The sequence below is a fragment of the Dreissena polymorpha genome, chromosome 2 (genome assembly GCF_020536995.1).
Source record: "Dreissena polymorpha isolate Duluth1 chromosome 2, UMN_Dpol_1.0, whole genome shotgun sequence".
Lineage (NCBI taxonomy): Eukaryota > Metazoa > Mollusca > Bivalvia > Myida > Dreissenidae > Dreissena > Dreissena polymorpha.
This window is the reverse complement of record NC_068356.1, coordinates 129,597,177-129,614,917: the sequence shown is the minus strand read 5'-3', so window position 1 is coordinate 129,614,917 and position 17,741 is coordinate 129,597,177. Positions and strand designations below refer to the sequence as shown.

Here is a 17,741-nt window from a genome sequence, read left to right as displayed (position 1 = left end):
AGACGACAAGAAGTGTAAGGTGGAGGTCAATTGAGCAGCCTGTTTGGTTTGTTTACATTATTGCTAGGTTATAAAGCTACCTGTGCTGCTTTAATCAAGGTAAGTGAAAGAAAGATTATTAAGTCTAGTTTTAAATTGATTTAAGTAGATATTGAGGTAAAATGGTGTATTTTAATAAATATATTTATTTATGATTTGAATGCATGGAACCTATTTATTTTGAAAAGCATTCAATAATGGTTCAACATAAACAGTTAAACTAAAGTAATTTATATTAGATATAAAATACAATTTTTAATGCTGTAAATTGTGGTTTAAGAGACAATTGTTATAGTTTTATGCAAGGAGAAGATATCTTTCAAATGGCTAATTATCAAAGTTTAAGTAAAATTGAGTAATTTTTAATTTCAAAATACATTACAATATATTTAACATAACATTTTTTGTGTTTATTTAGATCTAGGCCAGTATAGAAAAGACAAAAATGGCTTTTTATGGGGTAAGTTTGTATTTTTTGCTCACCTGTGAATTTCGTGCTCACTGGGAGGTTTTAGGATAAAGTGTTATCCGTTTCCATCAGTATGTGCGTTAAGTTGTTCTAATCCTAGGACTTCCTCTTCCCTGATACTGCAAGGTAAGGGGTTAAATAATTGGTGTGAAGCATCGTATAATGGTCCTCTACTAAGTTTATTCAAATCATGCATCTGGGATCAAAACTTGTCATGCCCTAGGGTCACTTGATTCATATAGCATTATATGATTATTAACTTTTAAAATCAATGTGACTGCAAGGCTGAGATGTTAGGTATTGGGCATGTAACATCGTATGAGGCTCCTTTACCAAGTTTGTTACAACAATTACCCTAGCCTCAAAATGGTCCCAGCTCTGGGTTAACTTGTTTTTATGCCCTCGGATCAAAAGATCCGGGTTATATTGTTTTTGGCCTGTCTGTCTGTCTGTCATTCATTGTGTGTGTCCCAAAACTTTAACCTGGGTTAAAGTTTTGCGATAACTTTTGAAATATTGAATATAGCAACTTGATATTTGGCATGCATGTGCATATATCTCATGGTGCTGCACATTTTGAGTGGTGAAAGGTCAAGGTCATCCTTCAAGGTCAAAGGTAAAAAAAAAATCAAAGCGGTGCAATAGGGGGCATTGTGTTTCTGACAAACACATCTCTTGTTCCTTATATTTATATAGTTAAAAAAATTATATATGAAACTGCAAGGACCAGAGGTTATCTATTGGGCATTTAACATCTTATTGCCGTCTTTTATGTTTGAAACCACCACTTTAAAGATTATCCAAATCATGCCTCTGGATTTGAACAACAATTACACATGTGACTGATCAAGGGTCATCTTGACTCTCTGGTTTATTGAAAGTATTTAATTTCTATCAATTCATCGAACAGGACTAGATATGTTGTTATTTTTTCAATTTTACTGTATTAATAACATCCTTTAAGTATATACATGAAACATGTTTCAATGAATGAGATTCTAGATGGACAACCTTTTACCTGAGACTGCCTTTATTCATCCATGATTATTTTAAAATGACTGCTACGATGAATGTTTAAGTTTCCATTATTGAATCTTTGTCTATTGATAAAAGCATATCGCAGTCAATATTTGAAAAGACTAATTAAGTGCGTATTGTATGCTACTAGTTTACTGGTAATGTTATGGAGCTTCATCCTGGCATTCACTTTAATGCTGCAACAGTTACCTGACTAAGTAGTTATAGAGTAACAAACAAACAAGGACTGTTTCAGAGTAACTATCCACAAAGTTATGGAAGCATGCAGGGTTATGGTGGCTATGGCAGCTTCCATGTGAATTCTGGGCCCCCACCCCCACCTATGAATATGGGAGGAGGGGGGTATGGGGCCTTCAACCAGAGTGCCTACAATGCCCACACTGGTTATGGAGGATATGGTATGATTTAAGTATTGTCATTAAAGTGGAGTTTTCTTGTTGATATGCATAGTATCATTGATTTGAAGGCACAGTATCATTAATTTGAAGGCAAAGTATCATTAATTTAAAGGCATAGTATCATTAATTTAAAGGCATAGTATCCTTAATTTTAAGTGAGTTGTTCACATGTTTTGGCATTTGCTATTCAAGCTCATTACAGATTTATGCATAGGAACTACCCCTTAAATTGAGATCAATAGCCAGTTTAAAAAAATCTGTGCTATAAAAATTGGGGTATGCAGGCGTCTGGACTGGCTGGCTTGTTTGAGAGGCATCAAACAGGTGGTTTCCAGTCAATAACTTTAGTTTGCATTGATCAATCTTGATGAAATTTTGAAACTAACAAGCTTGCATGGAGACCTAGTTTCTTTTAGTGCTTTCATGAAAACCTAAGGAACATTTTTAATGTTGTTTTTCTATATCATTTGAAAATTTCACAGTGGCGAAACAGAATTAATGGTATATTGTTTAAAGATGTAGTGATATTTTTCTCCATTTTGTACAGTATTGTTTAATTGTGGGAATCTGTGCTAAGTAAATTGGAATATTTATTTTTTGCGAGTTTCTCGAGGAATAATAACTAGGAAAACAATCACTTAATTTACCAATATTTGTTTTGCCACGTCACTGGTATATAATTGATGTTAATGATATATTTGTACAGTCGCCCCTGGTTATAGTTGCCCAGCAGTACAGCAGATGAGTTATGAGGTTCCCATGGGAACCCAGGTAATATTACATACAGCTGGTCACTTGAGGGTCATTACATTGTATACGTTTTATTTAAAGTATTGAGTATTTTAAGTATTTGTTAAATTATTACAAGATTGTTCACATGTGTTTGGGAATTGTCAAAGTGAATGCCCAAATTTATCATTATCAATCATGTCAAACAAGCCTGTTTATAATTAAGTAAAATTTATATTTTTAAAAGCGAATTAACATATATTTAACTATTAAGATTGTTCTCTACCTTGTACCTGGTGTACATTTCTGTTCCCCTGCAGGCACCGCCCCAGCCGGTCCTGCCACCCCAGTCCTACACCCACCAGCCTTACATGCAGGCGCAACAAGAAATGATGATGCAGAGGTACTTGTATCAGGTATGCTGCATCAGTCGATCAAAACAAGGACTGATAGCTCAGTGGGTAACGCTCTTGTTTACATCTCAGAGCATTGTGGGTATGATTCCCGACCAAGCGCTCAAAGTTGTACATGATAGGCCATGAACAAATTTGCGTACTGAGAGGATGATTTGGGGATTCATGTACCTGATACGCTGCAAAGTCTAAACAAAACATTAATATTGGACATGTTATGGGAAAACTTGGATTGTTACATGTGTTCATAGTCTTCGTGGGTCACCTAGCATAGTCTGCACAGGCTATCATAAACATTTTTTTTCCACCTGGATTTATGGAAACAGAAAAAAACTTTCACTTTTCACTCACAATTTCTAGTGATTTCTTCCATTAATAAATTAAATATGCATTACAAATGTATATTAATATGCCATAAGTAATTTTTAAAAACATTGACCTTTAATTCTTTTTTAAATTTTTGCAGTGTTGGATTTTTTATGCTCCCCCAAAAAATTTGGGGAGGAGAATATAGTCGCTGCTTCGTCTGTCCGTCCGTGTGTCTGTCCGTCCTTGCACAATTTTTGTCCGGGCTATTTCTCAGCAATTAATGACCGGAATTCAATGAAACTTTATGGGAAGCTTCACTACCAAGAGGAGATGTGCATATTATCAGCCGGTTCTGGTCGGATGATTTTTCACAGAGTTATGGCCCTTTGAAATTTTCCATTAACTGTACATATAGTGCAATTCTTGTTCGGGCTATTTCTCAGCAACTAATGACCGGAATTCAATGAAACTTGATGGGAAGCTTCACTACCAAGAGGAGATGTGCATATTATCAGCGGGTTCTGGTCGGATGATTTTTCAAAGAGTTATGGACCTTTGAAATTTTCTATAAAAAAATTCTTTTCCCCTCAACTACTGTGCCCTCAAGACGTTTCCTTTTATCTGAATATATAGTGCAATATTGTGACAAACAAATCTTTGGGGAGCATCACCCGTCTCCGACTGTTTCTTGTTAAAAACAGATTCCTAGTCGAAATTCAAGTTATTATTCATATTTGTTATTATTTTCAGCAAATGGGATATCAAGCACCAAAAGTAAGTAGCATTCAATAGGTTTGATATATTTTTTTTTTATTTTTTTTTTTTAATTTGCATATTGCATGTAAAGGTAAGTGCAGTACTATTTATTATGCCCACCTTCGAACAAGAGGGGGTATATTGTTTTGCACATGTCGGTCCGTCCGTATGTCCGTCCGTCCACCAGATGGTTTCCGGATTATAACTCAAGAACGCTAAGGCCTAGGATCATGAAACTTCATTGGTACATTGATCATGATTGCAGATGACCCCTATTGATTTTGAGGTCACTAGGTCAAAGGTCAAGGTCACAGTGATCGGAAATAGTAAAATTGTTTCCGGATGATAACTCAAGAACGCTTAAGCCTAGGATCATGAAACTTCATAGGTACATTGATCATGACTCGCAGATGATCTCTATTGATTTTCAGGTCACTAGGTCAAAGGTCAAGGTCACGTTGACCCGAAATAGTAAAATGGTTTCTGGATGATAACTCAAGAACACTTATGCCTAGGATCATGAAACTTCATAGGTACATTGATCATGACTGCAGATGACCTCTATTGATTTTCAGGTCACTAGGTCTAAGGTCAAGGTCACGGTGACCCGAAATAGTAAAATGGTTTCTGGATGATAACTCAAGAACACTTATGCCTAGGATCATGAAACTTCATAGGTACATTGATCATGACTCGCAGATGACCCCTATTGATTTTCAGGTCACTAGGTTAAAGGTCAAGGTCATGGTGACTTGACACAGTAAAATGGTTTCCGGATGATAACTCAAGAAAGCTTACGCCTAGGATCATGAAACTTCATAGGTACATTGATCATGACTCGCAGATGACCCCTATTGATTTTCAGGTCACTAGGTCAAAGGTCAAGGTCGCAGTGCCAAAAAACGTATTCACACAATGGCTGCCACTACAACTGACAGCCCATATGGGGGGCATGCATGTTTTACAAACTGCCCTTGTTGACCTGGATTTAGAATGATAGCAGTAGGTTGTTTGCCTGCAAACACATACAAATGATTGGAACTGCAACTTCTCTCCCTTAGTTTGCTGATATTTTGAAAAGGAAGGTCTATTAATAGTTGACTGCTCGCATTATAAGTAACTGTTTTTAAATAAACATGTAATCTGTATTACAGATTTTCTAGAGGTGTTTAAATGTTGTTCAAACCAGTTCTAACCGGTGGTTTTGAGTGACTATATATATATATATATACAAGTCACTTTTAACTTAGGCTACAAAGCATGGATTTAGCTTAGAATCTCCTACCAGTTGAAGTGGTTGTTAGTATCTTAATTTACACAGACCAACTTAAGAATATATATTTATACAGCCAGATATCTTTCCTATCATATGTTTAAGAAAGCATCCTTTTCATTTCATGCAATTAATCCTGGTTTCATTGTTGCCAAAAAAAATCATCCCAGATCAAATGTTCCAAAATTATTTTATCTATACTTACTTAATGTATGGATAATGTATTACAAAATATCATACTAATTTCTTAGAATTTTACGAGGCAAAAACCCTATCTAGCCCTTATGATACGATAAGGGTCCGTGTATATACCGTCTTTTCTTTTTTCGTTTTAAAATCGACACAACGAAAAACAAGAATAAACGTATATTAATTTATTTTTCGAGTTTCTTATAACTGGAACAAACACAAAAAAACAAAAAACTAATTTGAGTTCTTTGTATTGTTTTTCAGTGTACTAGTAACAAAACAAAACACAAATCTTATTTCCCTATTCATATTTCGTTTCTTTTTTAATGATACAAAAATCAATATATGAAAATTGAAACACAGTGCCTGTTTCCATTTACCGTTCTTGAATTGATAAAACGGTATACGGAAAACGAGGGGCGCTCCGCTGTTTTGGGGTGATAAGTCGTGATCTTTTTGCGCAGTTTTCTCCCGTAGATCTTATTACATGTATTTTTGAATACATAAATGTAGACAATTATAGAAGACGAATAGTCGAGTCTTGGGACAGCTATTGTTGGCTACTGTAATGGGAAAATAAATAGATCCAGTAACATTAAATTATGATACAAATGTACTTGTCTGATTTTGTTTAAAATCATTAGATTTGAGTACATGTATAACATGCATTTCGATAATCATGGCACAACAAATATCTTTTTTAAGTATTGCTTTTCTCTTAAAGTAATTAAAACAATTGAATTATTTACTACATTGTATTTATATCTGTTTAACAAATGAAAAAAGCCCCACATGATTGCGTAACATATAAATTCAATTAGTATGGTGAACAATTTCTCTGAGAGCATAGATTGCCTCGTGAAGCCCTGTCACGGCACTTCGTGTGCCGTCTCGGTGGACTCTCGTTCCACGCATGTCTTGCATCCATCCAGTGATTTGCAACAAGAAGGCAAATATAGGGTGCGACACTGGTCCTGAATTTCACACTAAATAGTGTTATAAAGTTTAGAGCATAGGTTTTAATGCCTTAAGCAATGGGTTCACGAACTGTGTTCTTTTTAAGGTGTTTCAGAATGATTATCTGTGGTGCTTCCTTTATAGGATAAATAAAATTTGCTTATAACTATTATACAAATATTTGAAACTCTTAACCAAACAATTACATTATAATAATAGAAAAATCAACGCTAATTAAAATCCATTATTTAAAATACCATATAAGTTACAACTATGACATTGTTACAAATAATGAATTTTATGAATTCCTAACGTTTTTTTGGTACGTTTTTTCCACTTTTCGAATGAATGTTTAAATGAACTGGATGTACATTATAAATGGAATAAAATAATACATTTTCCGACTATTGCATGTACTTTAACAGCTCACGCAAGCCTGAAGGCGCATTCATCTTCCCTGCTCACGACCACCACCACCTTGAAGAACTTATCAATAAAATAAGCTCTGAGACTCGTATATATCCTTGACTCAGCAAATCATACACGTATAGTTACAGATATACAAGCTTTTCTATAATGGTATTCAAGTTTCATTTTAGGAGACAACCAGGGTCTAAAACGGAACGTTTCAACCTGTGCAAGAAGTTTCTATAGGCATGACGCAGGCTATTCGCCTTCATTATGAAACGTAACGTTAAAAGTCAATTTTTTTTAACGGCGTTATAATATCATTGGAAGGTAAATATTATGTTATCATTATCTCAATCTTGAGCGCTCTTTTTCGAACATTAAATATGTTGTTTAATTAGTTATACATATATAAATAGGCACATTTATCAATATTATTAGTAATATTATATAAAATTATTTCAAGCGCAAAACGGATTCATATAAGGTGTTTGGTTATAACTCTTTCAGAGCTAAAATCACGAGACATATCAACGATCAGTTCTGAAATGTAACATGTATTTGTTCTTTCTGGAACGAATTGGAAATTATATATTAGACACCTTGCACTTCACCATTTCATAAGATTCAAACAATTTTTTTTATATTCTCCTTTTGTCCTGTTCTTTCTTTCAATATTGGCAGTACTAGTATGGCTTTAACATTCTATTATGTACGGTGATGTTAAAATTAAAACATAGGGGACATTTTAGCAGCTGCCGCCGATTATTGTGCTTCTTAAAACATCATTCGGGTCTAAGGGTTAATACTAATTCGAATACGGGACTAAGGGGCAGGGATATTAAAGCTCTTAAAATGTAAGGACCTCCCCCTGATTATCGGACTAAAACGAGTTTGTTTTGTAAAATTAGTACTGAATTTGCATAGTATAGGGGCAAAAACAAGAAGTGTCATAAGAGGCTAATTATAGCCCTATCAATTTGGTTTGATCGACATGAAATACCGGTACGTTGGGAAGCATTTAGATGTCAGATTATGATCATTTCAATTTGGAAAAATACATTATTTGGAAAAACAACGGAAAATATCCACGTCTTCTTCCCTTACGGCGTGTCTTTTCCTCACCCAAAAATGCACGTAAGAAGCCATGCTGATCGAAATAAGTGACTTATTCTTATGTAAGGGAAAAAAGTACGCGCAAAAGCCACAATTGAGTTACCTCCCCAAGACAGCAGCACAGAGTAAAGATCTATAAATAAAATGTTTATTTATAGATCTTTGAACAGCGTCACTCGTTTTTCGTTTTTTGTAAACCGTAATATCAAACCAAGAACGGTAAACGGGACCAAGTTTTATTCATTGATTTTCGTTATATGAAGATTGAAACGAAAATTGAAGAGGGAAATACATTTTGTATTTTGTTTTATAATTAGTACAACGAAAAACGATATAAAGAAGTTAATTTTATTTTCAAAAGATATGCTTACTACATATCTGTTTTAGATCCCTGTACCAGCGTCAGATGCTAAACAAGCTAAAGAAAAGGAGGAACCTGCTGAGGTCAGTATGGGGTAAACATATTGGAAATCAATATTGCAGTTTATTATAGGGTTCAACATATTGGAAATCAGTATTGCAGTTTATTTTGGGGTTCAACATATTGGAAATCAATATTGCAGTTAATTATGGGGTTCAACATATTGGAAATCAGTATTGCAGTTTATTATGGGGTTCAACATATTGGAAATCAGTATTGCAGTTTATTATGGGGTTCAACATATTGGAAATCAGTATTGCAGTTTATTATGGGGTTCAACATATTGGAAATCAATATTGCAGTTTATTATGGGGTTCAACATATTGGAAATCAGTATTGCAGTTTATTTTGGGGTTCAACATGTTGGAAATCAGTATTGCAGTTTATTATGGGGTTCAACATATTGGAAATCAGTATTGCAGTTTATAATGGGGTTCAACATATTGAAAATCAGTATTGCATTTTATTATGGGGTTCAACATATTGGAAATCAGTATTGCAGTTTATTTTCAGAACATGGTAAAGGTATTGTCATAGCTGTATTCAGAGAACAAGCCTGTTAGTTAACCTTTTCTTGTTAAGATGTATGAAAGAGTCCATTACACATGCAATACCTAAGTAAACCATTTTATACTTTCAATACCCATTTTTTGTTGAAATCCAAATGGTTGCCCATTACATCAACGCAAGTTAACCTGTTAATTAAGTATTCTCAGATTTATGTTAACTTTGTGCATCATCACATCATGCTAAATATGAATGTCTTCAATAATTATCATTCTCCTTCTGTTAATGTTTTCAATAACCTGATAACCTATATGAGAATATTTGGACTGCAAATTTTGGCATTTGTTTTAGTTTTTACATGGCTAACATACAATGTAGCAGAATGGATGGAATTTACAGAACTCCATTTTCTGCTTCGTATACCCCAAATTTGTGGGTCAGGACCCCTTCTTATGTTTAACTTTTAAAACGTAATTTTTTATCAAATTGAAATGTTAAACTGTTTCAATAAATTGTAAATTAATACTAAATATTACTTAATGAATTAGTTTTATTATGCCTTTTTGCTGAATAATGTATCTGTGACAAAATTCAACAGGACCCATGTTCACAAAACTTTGTATTGACATTGAAAATGAATTTTAAATGACAATAATGTTTACTTAGGTGTCACTGAAAAATAATTTAATAACATTTATTTAATGTCTTTTTATGCCCCCCTTCGAAGAAGAGGGGGTATATTGTTTTGCACATGTCGGTCCGTCCGTATGTCCATATGTCCGTCCGTCCACCAGATGGTTTCCGGATGATAACTCAAGAACCTTAGGCCTAGGATCATGAAACTTCATAGGTACATTAATCATGACTCGCAGATGACCCCTATTGATTTTGAGGTCACTAGGTCAAAGGTCAAGGTCACAGTGACTAGAAGTAGTAAAATGGTTTCAGGATGATAACTCAAGAACGCTTACGCCTAGGATTATGAAACTTCATAGGTATATTGATCATGACTCGCAGATGACCCCTATTGATTTTCAGGTCACTAGGTCAAAGGTCAAGGTCACAGTGACTCGAAATAGTAAAATGGTTTCCGGATGATAACTCAAGAATGCTAAGGCCTAGGATCATGAAACTTCATAGGTACATTGATCATGACTTGCAGATGACCCCTATTGATTTTCAGGTCACTAGGTCAAAGGTCAAGGTCACAGTGACAAAAAACGTATTCACACAATGGCTGCCACTACAACTGACAGCCCATATGGGGGACAGGCATGTTTTACAAACAGCCCTTGTTCTGAATTTGTCATGAAATCAATGTTTGCTAACATTGATTCTCATTTTTAACATCAATTTTGTTTGTGAACACCAAATTGAGTAAACAAACTAAAAATCTATGTTAAATGTTATCAAAATGATTTAAATCGATGTAAGAATGCCTTGCAAACATGGGGCCTGATTTCTTTGCTTATGACATTGTTTCACAGAACAAGAAGCAACTGGATGAGGAGGTGAAGAAGAAGATGAAGAGTATGTTTGTAAATGAGCTCATGAGGCGCTATGTGATCACTGCCACCCTCGAGATGGCACAGGGAACCGTTGGGCCACTAGTGAAATATCCTGCAGATGACATGGTGGTGAGCTATATGTAAAGATTTAAATAAAACTGTTTTGTACTAGTTTTGCCTCTGTCTTGTGATCGTATACAAGGGAGAAAGCGTTGTGTCTAGTTCTGAATCTATTTAAAATCTCAATGTATATAAACAACAAACTCACAGATATGACGTTAACGTCACGTGACGTTCTGCGCAATGGCGCGAAAGCTTCATTACATGTACAAATTCCCTAAATACTCGGGGCCGCAAAATGTGAATAAACACATAGAAATACATGAATATGCACTTAAAATATCGAAGCATTAAACAAATAATTTTATAAATTCAACATTAATGTTATATCTGGGACAAAAATACATTTTAAACAAAATATAAACACAACTTAATTTGCAACATACTTAACACAATGAAAACGTTCAGTATATGAAATCAATCACAAGTTTTATAAATGTTTCATTATTTTCACTTCACTTACAGGGAATATAGTTTCGTAATTTGTCTGTATGTCAATTTATTTCCAACAAGAATTTTTGTTGATTGCACCAGTCCATCGTTTCCCTTGACCACCTCCTCGGGGGTGTATTTAAGGCGCATCAGTATCTCTTGTTTGTATTGTTCAATGTGCGACCAGGCGCACATATCTTCCGAGGTGGCGCCACTGTCGCTCGCTTCCGGTCGAACGGGGTAGCCCTGTGGGGAATACACTTTAGTATCAATAGTGTACACAGAGCTTTCTGATATATGCCGAATGTTATCTTATGTGACACGTAGAGCGTCTGTCGATAAAGAAGACGAACTAGCGTCGTAATTGCTACTCGATGGGTCCACGTCACCATCGTCGCCGGAAACCATATTAGTGGACGTTTCCTTTCCCGGCAACGGCGATTGCGCTTGTGCGGCGTGTCACTGGATCCGTTTGGGGTATGCGGAACGGGCCCGTGGATTTGTTCATACATAGTGTCAATGATTCGTTCTATAACAGAGTTTCTTTCGTCATTTTCGTCAGAGCTGCCGCTGCCAGGCATGACGACCGGCTGTTGGTGCTCAGAGTTCTTTTTTCGTCTGCGTCTTTTCCAGCGGTTGTAACGTTAATTCACTACTTCCTTGAAGCAAAACTCATGACCCGACGGCATACACGAATCATTTGGACTCTGGAGTTTGGAGCGCTGCAGGGGCTTGAGGAATGTATCGCCGCTCTCATCCACTTCCGGCGCACTGTTGAAAACCGGCTTGTTGTCGCTTTTGAATGGCATCCTCTGGCTGCAGGGAATTGTGCGGTCCGGTATAATCAACGTGGAGATCATTGTGCTATCTTCCTGACTGTTACCACCTAAAGTGAACGAAACATCTTTTCTACCCGAGTCGTCTGAACCACTCTCTTGTACCGCTTCCATCAGATTGTCTTCTTGGTTTCCGGAGTGAGATCCCTTTTGTACTAGAAATACACGCCGGGGAGTCAATGTATCCTTTTTGTAATTTGAACGATTAACTGCATCCGTTTGTGTCTTCTTTCCTGAGTGTGTGTTTCGGGTTCTGCTATTTGTGCACGTCTCGATCGTAGCGTTATCCACTCCCAGAAGCACATCCGGTCTGGGCAGGATTATAGCTGAATTACCCATCACATGCTCCTCCATGGCGTGGTATTTGTAGCGCGGTAGCTTGTATGTTAAGGGAGCGGCCGGTCTCTCCTGAGTCAGCAGTTGTTGTGCAAGGTAGGGGGCGTTGTTCACGACCGGAATGCTGTGCACGGTGTAGTCGGGCTGCTTCCTGTTTTGATAAATGTCTTGTGAAACATTTGATGTAATTTCTTCTTTGTTTCCGATACGTTTATTCAGATTATCTCTAAGTCTTTGTATCTTTAACTCTAGGTCGAATGAAAATGATTTTCCCTCGACAAGTTCCGACGATAAATCTTCAATATCGTTATGGTTGACGATCTTATCGTTCAGCGTTCTCACTTCTTCTGCTTCTTCCATAATCAAGTTAAGTAATCTCTCGTACTTGGATCTCGTTAACTCGGTTGAGTCAAATCTCTCTAATTCTCTGGATATAAGGCGACGATGACCGTCGTGCATCGCAATGAGCTTGTTCAGCTGCATATTTCGACTCTTGACTAGTTTGTCACGGCACCAAAATGTCTTGTGATCGTATACAAGGAAGAAAGCGTTGTGTCTAGTTCTATATCTATTTAAAATCTCAATGTATATAAACAACGAACTCACAGATATGACGTTAAGGTCACGTGATGTTCCGCGCAATGGCGCGAAAGCGTCGTAACATGTACAAATTCCCAACAGCCTCATTTCTATACCACCTTAATTTGAACCTGTTCAATCTTCATGCATACAAACATGTAGACAGCCTGGGGCAATGAAATGTTATTTATGCTAGTGAAAATTAAGTTACTTTAAATTTGTTGAGGTGCATTCAATAGTTAAACTTTCTAAAAATGGTCCAGATTTTATTCTAGAGTTACTTCCCTTTAATTGAGAGAAAAAGTCATTTTTAGCAGCATCAGACACAAAAGAGTTCATTTTTAATAAATTCGCACAATTTGTGTATGACCTGTACATTTGGAACCTTTTGATTATGTACGTAATAAGAAAATGACTACCAAAGCTTTTTTTCTTTTTTTGAGAGGGAATGTCAAATGTGCAACATACAAGCTTGATTTTCATCCAATGGTTGCCATTTATTCGCTGCATTTAGATGGGTATATGATTTAAAAACAGTCTAAAACTGGTCTTGATTGGTGTTATTGTCCCCTGTTATCTAAAACTAAACACAGAAAGTGGACATATATGATTTTCACATTACCCATTATTTAAGTGAAAAAATGTCAGAAGCATTTTCATATTGAATCATTCTTGGAGTAAGACTTCAATTTTAAAGTAAACTCTGTCATATAAGCATTCCTATACACATACTTTCATCTGTTGTAGTTAGTAATATTTATGACTAACAAACAAAATAGACACCTGAAAATTAAATAATTTCATCATCAAAATTAATTGTACTGCAAAACTGTATGCTTCCATGGATTTAAGTGAAATTCTCTATAAAAAAAATGTGCTTGAACACAGTTTTAAATTTCTTTGAAAATGATTAAATTGCAATCATCTCAAATGAAGAAGTTATGCAATGTGCTTATTATACTAAAATCATAGAAAGAATATTAAATAAACTTTCATGTTTAAAAAAATCACAGATTTGTTTGAGAAAATCACCAAAATGATGTCCATTCTAATTTTGATGTCTTATTCAATCATAACATTATACATAGTTTCGACATGTTTTGTTTGTCAAGCTTTAAGAATACGCTTAAAAATGTAGCAATAATGCTCCCAACACATATATTTGTCAAATACAGGTTGCCTTCTACAAGAAAGAGCGTGACACCGAACTGGCAGGGCAAGACTGGGACCCAGAGGCAGACTGCGAGTATCTGCGGGTGGCCATGAAGGGTGCTGGTAAGCAGATTAGGAATTCAGTTTTTGACCAAAAATTCAGTTTTGTAGAACAACTTGGCCTGTTGCTCATTTGGTGGTGCACTGGAGTACAAATCTAAGGATCACTGCTGTCTTTCCTAATCCAGCCATACAACTTGTTTGATGTTGGTAATACAATTATCTCTTCTGCCACTCCGCTTCCTCTTATTCCGAGTTATTAAATTAATGCAATTGTCAGCTGCCAGTTTTTGTCATAAGTACATACCTGTATTTATATGGTTTTATACTATCCAAAATTACAACACGTTATTTTCTTGAATGTCACAATATTCATTGCAGAGTTATTTGCCCTTGAGCATAAGCAAGTTTTGAAATGAGTCCTTGAAGTTACGCATATATTCTATTATTCAACATGAAGATTTTTTGTCTTTGTGATTTATCAATAAGATGTCTTTTTGTTAACTTATATGATTTGTTTCATTGATTTCCCGTGGTTTGATCAGCATATGTGCTTATTTTATATAGATAAAATCAATTATTGTAATAAAAAAGCAAACCTTAATAGATAGACCCATATGCATCGTAATAAGCTGCATTATATAGGCTTATTTCAAGCCGTTGATGCATGGTTATACCTACTACATGTAGGCACTACAGAGAGCATCATCACCCACATTGTGGCTACTCGATGCAACATGCAGCGTCAGAGGCTCAAGACCATGTTCAAAACCATGTATGGAAGGGTAAGCAATGTCACTGATAAGCTTGAACTATTGGGCATACTAACACCATCCATGATATCAAACACCATTATGAGAGTACAGCACATTTGATGGGTAATTTATTTCCCATATTTGTCAGGTGGCTATTAAGCGTATGAAGGAACGAGCTTGAGTTTGACATAATTTACTTTTTAGTGTCTTCAGGGACATCTAACATATAGCATTTGAAAACTGGAACAGTAAGATTTTATTTGAGATTTTGTTCCCCACCCCCATCCCTCCAGAATTACTTAAAAATAAATTAAGCTTAGGTGATAATCTTAAATTCAAACTTTTTAAAATATACATAGATTTTTAACAGAAAGTTATCTTCAGCGAATTTATATAAATATTTTAATCATCATTTCACAGGGTTGTTAAGCTGTAATTTATACATTTTGGAAAAGGTTTTCAAATTATTCAGTTAGTTTTCAATTGCCTAAAATATATTAAACACTGGATTTAGACTATATTGAAATCTTTAGTCTTAGGTGATTATGTGTTTCTACACACCTATGGCTTTCAATACCCATGTGTTTCTACACACCTCTGGCCTTTACTACCCATGTGTTTCTACACACCTCTGGCCTTTACAGGGCTCCCCCTGGCCCAAAAATTTTTGTAGCCAACATTTTAGCCAAATGGAATTTTTTGTAGCCAAATTTTAGAAACTGTAGCCAAAGTTTTAGCAAAGCATTCGGAACCGCCTGTTGTAAGTCTAGGCTACAGGGGTGTCTACACACCTCTGGCCTTTACTACCCATGTGTTTCTACACACCTCTGGCCTTTACAGGGCTCCCCCTGGCCCAAAAATTTGTGTAGCCAGCATTTTAGCCAAATGGAATTTTTTGTAGCCAAATTTTAGAAACTGTAGCCGAAGTTTTAGCAAAGCATTCGGAACTGCCTGTTGTAAGTCTAGGCTACAGGGGTGTAAAAGAAGAAACTATTAAACAAAGCTTTAATTTAGCCATGTGTTTCTATAGACCTCTGGCCTTCAGGCCCTTCACTACCCATGTGTTTCAGGATCTAGTTGAAGACATCAAGAGTGAATTGAGTGGAGACTACAAGGACGCTATCTTGGCCTGCTTTGTTTCCCCAGCACACTTTGATGCCAAGTGTGTCAAGAAGGCCATTTACGTGAGTGTATACTTCTTAGTTCCTATCTAATAGTTACTTCTAAAAGCTGTTTTTTTGTGTGCATTTATTTTTCACTTTAAATTTTACCTTGTGCAGTCATGTTCGTGTCGTGGACGTGGTTTCCCTCCAATAATCAGGAGGTTCAGGTTTCCATACCCACTCTTGGAGCATTAAAAGGGTAATTCCCTCCACCAATGAAACCCAGTACTGGTACTCGTTCTACTCAGTTTAATTTCTTTTTTTTTATCTTATAATGGTATCTTTAAAGGGTCTTTTAAATAAATAATGTTGATCAATTGTTGTGCATTGGCCAACAAACACACATTTAAAGTTCTTTAGTAATTAAACCACAAGGGCATTAACTAAAGTAACATATTAGCCCCCCCCCCCACCCCCCATCACAAGTACATACAGTTGTTTATTGGCAAGTAGACAATTATATGAATAATTGATAATTGATACAAGCATCATCTAACAGGTATATGACAAATGTAATGACAACTCCATTTTACTGTGCTCAGCTTAGAATCCGGAGATATTTCACACTAATTATCAAGTAGTTGAACAATGATTTTGCATTCTTTATTGCTAAAACAATAAACATAGATAATTTAAATACACAAATCATATGATCACATTAAAAATGTTTTTTTGGACATAAATAATTATATCTGTCTCTACCAACTTATGTTTCCCAGGGCCTTGGTACCGACGAACTTGCACTGATTGAAATCTTGATGACAAGAACTAACGAGCAAATAAAAGAAATGAGGGCTGTATATGGTGATGGTGAGTCTTTTCCTCGGTTATTATGGTCGCCATGACTACAGTTGTGAGAATTTTATACTAAACTTACGTTCAAAATAAAAAATGGAGAGAAACACCAAATATTGATGTAATATGTTTTTAGAAGGAAGACTGTCTGATGATTATATTTTTATGCTCCCCCCAAAAAAAATTTGGGGGGAGCATATAGTCGCCGCTTCGTCTGTCTGTGTGTCCATCCGTCCATGCACAATTTTTGTCCGGGCTATTTCTCAGCAACTAATGACCCGAATTCAATGAAAATTTATGGGAAGCTTCACTACCAAGAGGAGATGTGCATATTATCAGCCGGTTCTCGTCGGATGATTTTTCACAGAGTTATGGCCCTTTGAAATTTTCCATTGTACATATAGTGCAATTCTTGTCAGAGTTATTTCTCAGCAACTTATTACGGGAATTCAATGAAACTTTATGGGAAGCTTCACTACCAACAGGAGATGTGCATATTATCAGCCGGTTATGGTCGGATGATTTTCACAGAGTTATGGCCCTTTGAAATTTTCTATAAACTGTACATATAGTTCAATTCTTGTCCGGGCTATTTCTCCCCAACTACTGACTGGAATTCAATGAAGCTTTATGGGAAGCTTAACTACCTTGAGGAGATGCGCATGTTATTTGTGGGTTTGGGTTAGATGATTTATTTAGAGAGTTATGGCCGGTTGAAATTTTTAAGTTGCTAAACCATCCATCGTATTATTTTGTCCAAAGTTATCCCCCTCAAGACGTTTCCTTTTATCTGAATATATAGTGCAATATTGTGACAAAAAAAACTTTGGGGAGCATCACCCGTCTCCAACGTTTTCTTGTCTTTCACCAGTAACTGTTTCAAAAAAATATTGATGCTATAATTTATGTCATGTTAAATCCAGATGTTGATTATCTATCTTATACATTATTATTTTTATGTTTAAGGTATACCTTGTAATTTA

At 35.7% G+C, this 17,741-nt stretch overlaps 1 protein-coding gene across 2 annotated transcripts in view; it reads left to right on the top strand.

The window, feature by feature from the left end:
- The window catches only part of LOC127868975 (annexin A4-like), a 28,945-nt gene continuing 11,204 nt past the window's right edge, over nt 1-17,741 (top strand). The window contains exons 1-12 of one of the 2 annotated variants that reach the window (XM_052411198.1): nt 1-99; nt 458-499; nt 1,782-1,944; nt 2,651-2,715; nt 2,994-3,089; nt 4,146-4,169; nt 8,482-8,538; nt 10,510-10,659; nt 14,009-14,108; nt 14,736-14,830; nt 15,871-15,984; nt 16,683-16,773. In XM_052411198.1, coding sequence (XP_052267158.1) covers nt 485-499; nt 1,782-1,944; nt 2,651-2,715; nt 2,994-3,089; nt 4,146-4,169; nt 8,482-8,538; nt 10,510-10,659; nt 14,009-14,108; nt 14,736-14,830; nt 15,871-15,984; nt 16,683-16,773 — 970 coding nt within the window. In that variant the 5' untranslated portion in view covers nt 1-99; nt 458-484. Of the gene's footprint in view, nt 100-134; nt 157-457; nt 500-1,781; nt 1,945-2,650; nt 2,716-2,993; nt 3,090-4,145; nt 4,170-8,481; nt 8,539-10,509; nt 10,660-14,008; nt 14,109-14,735; nt 14,831-15,870; nt 15,985-16,682; nt 16,774-17,741 lie in introns of those variants that run through there. The other variant, XM_052411199.1, reaches the window with a different exon arrangement.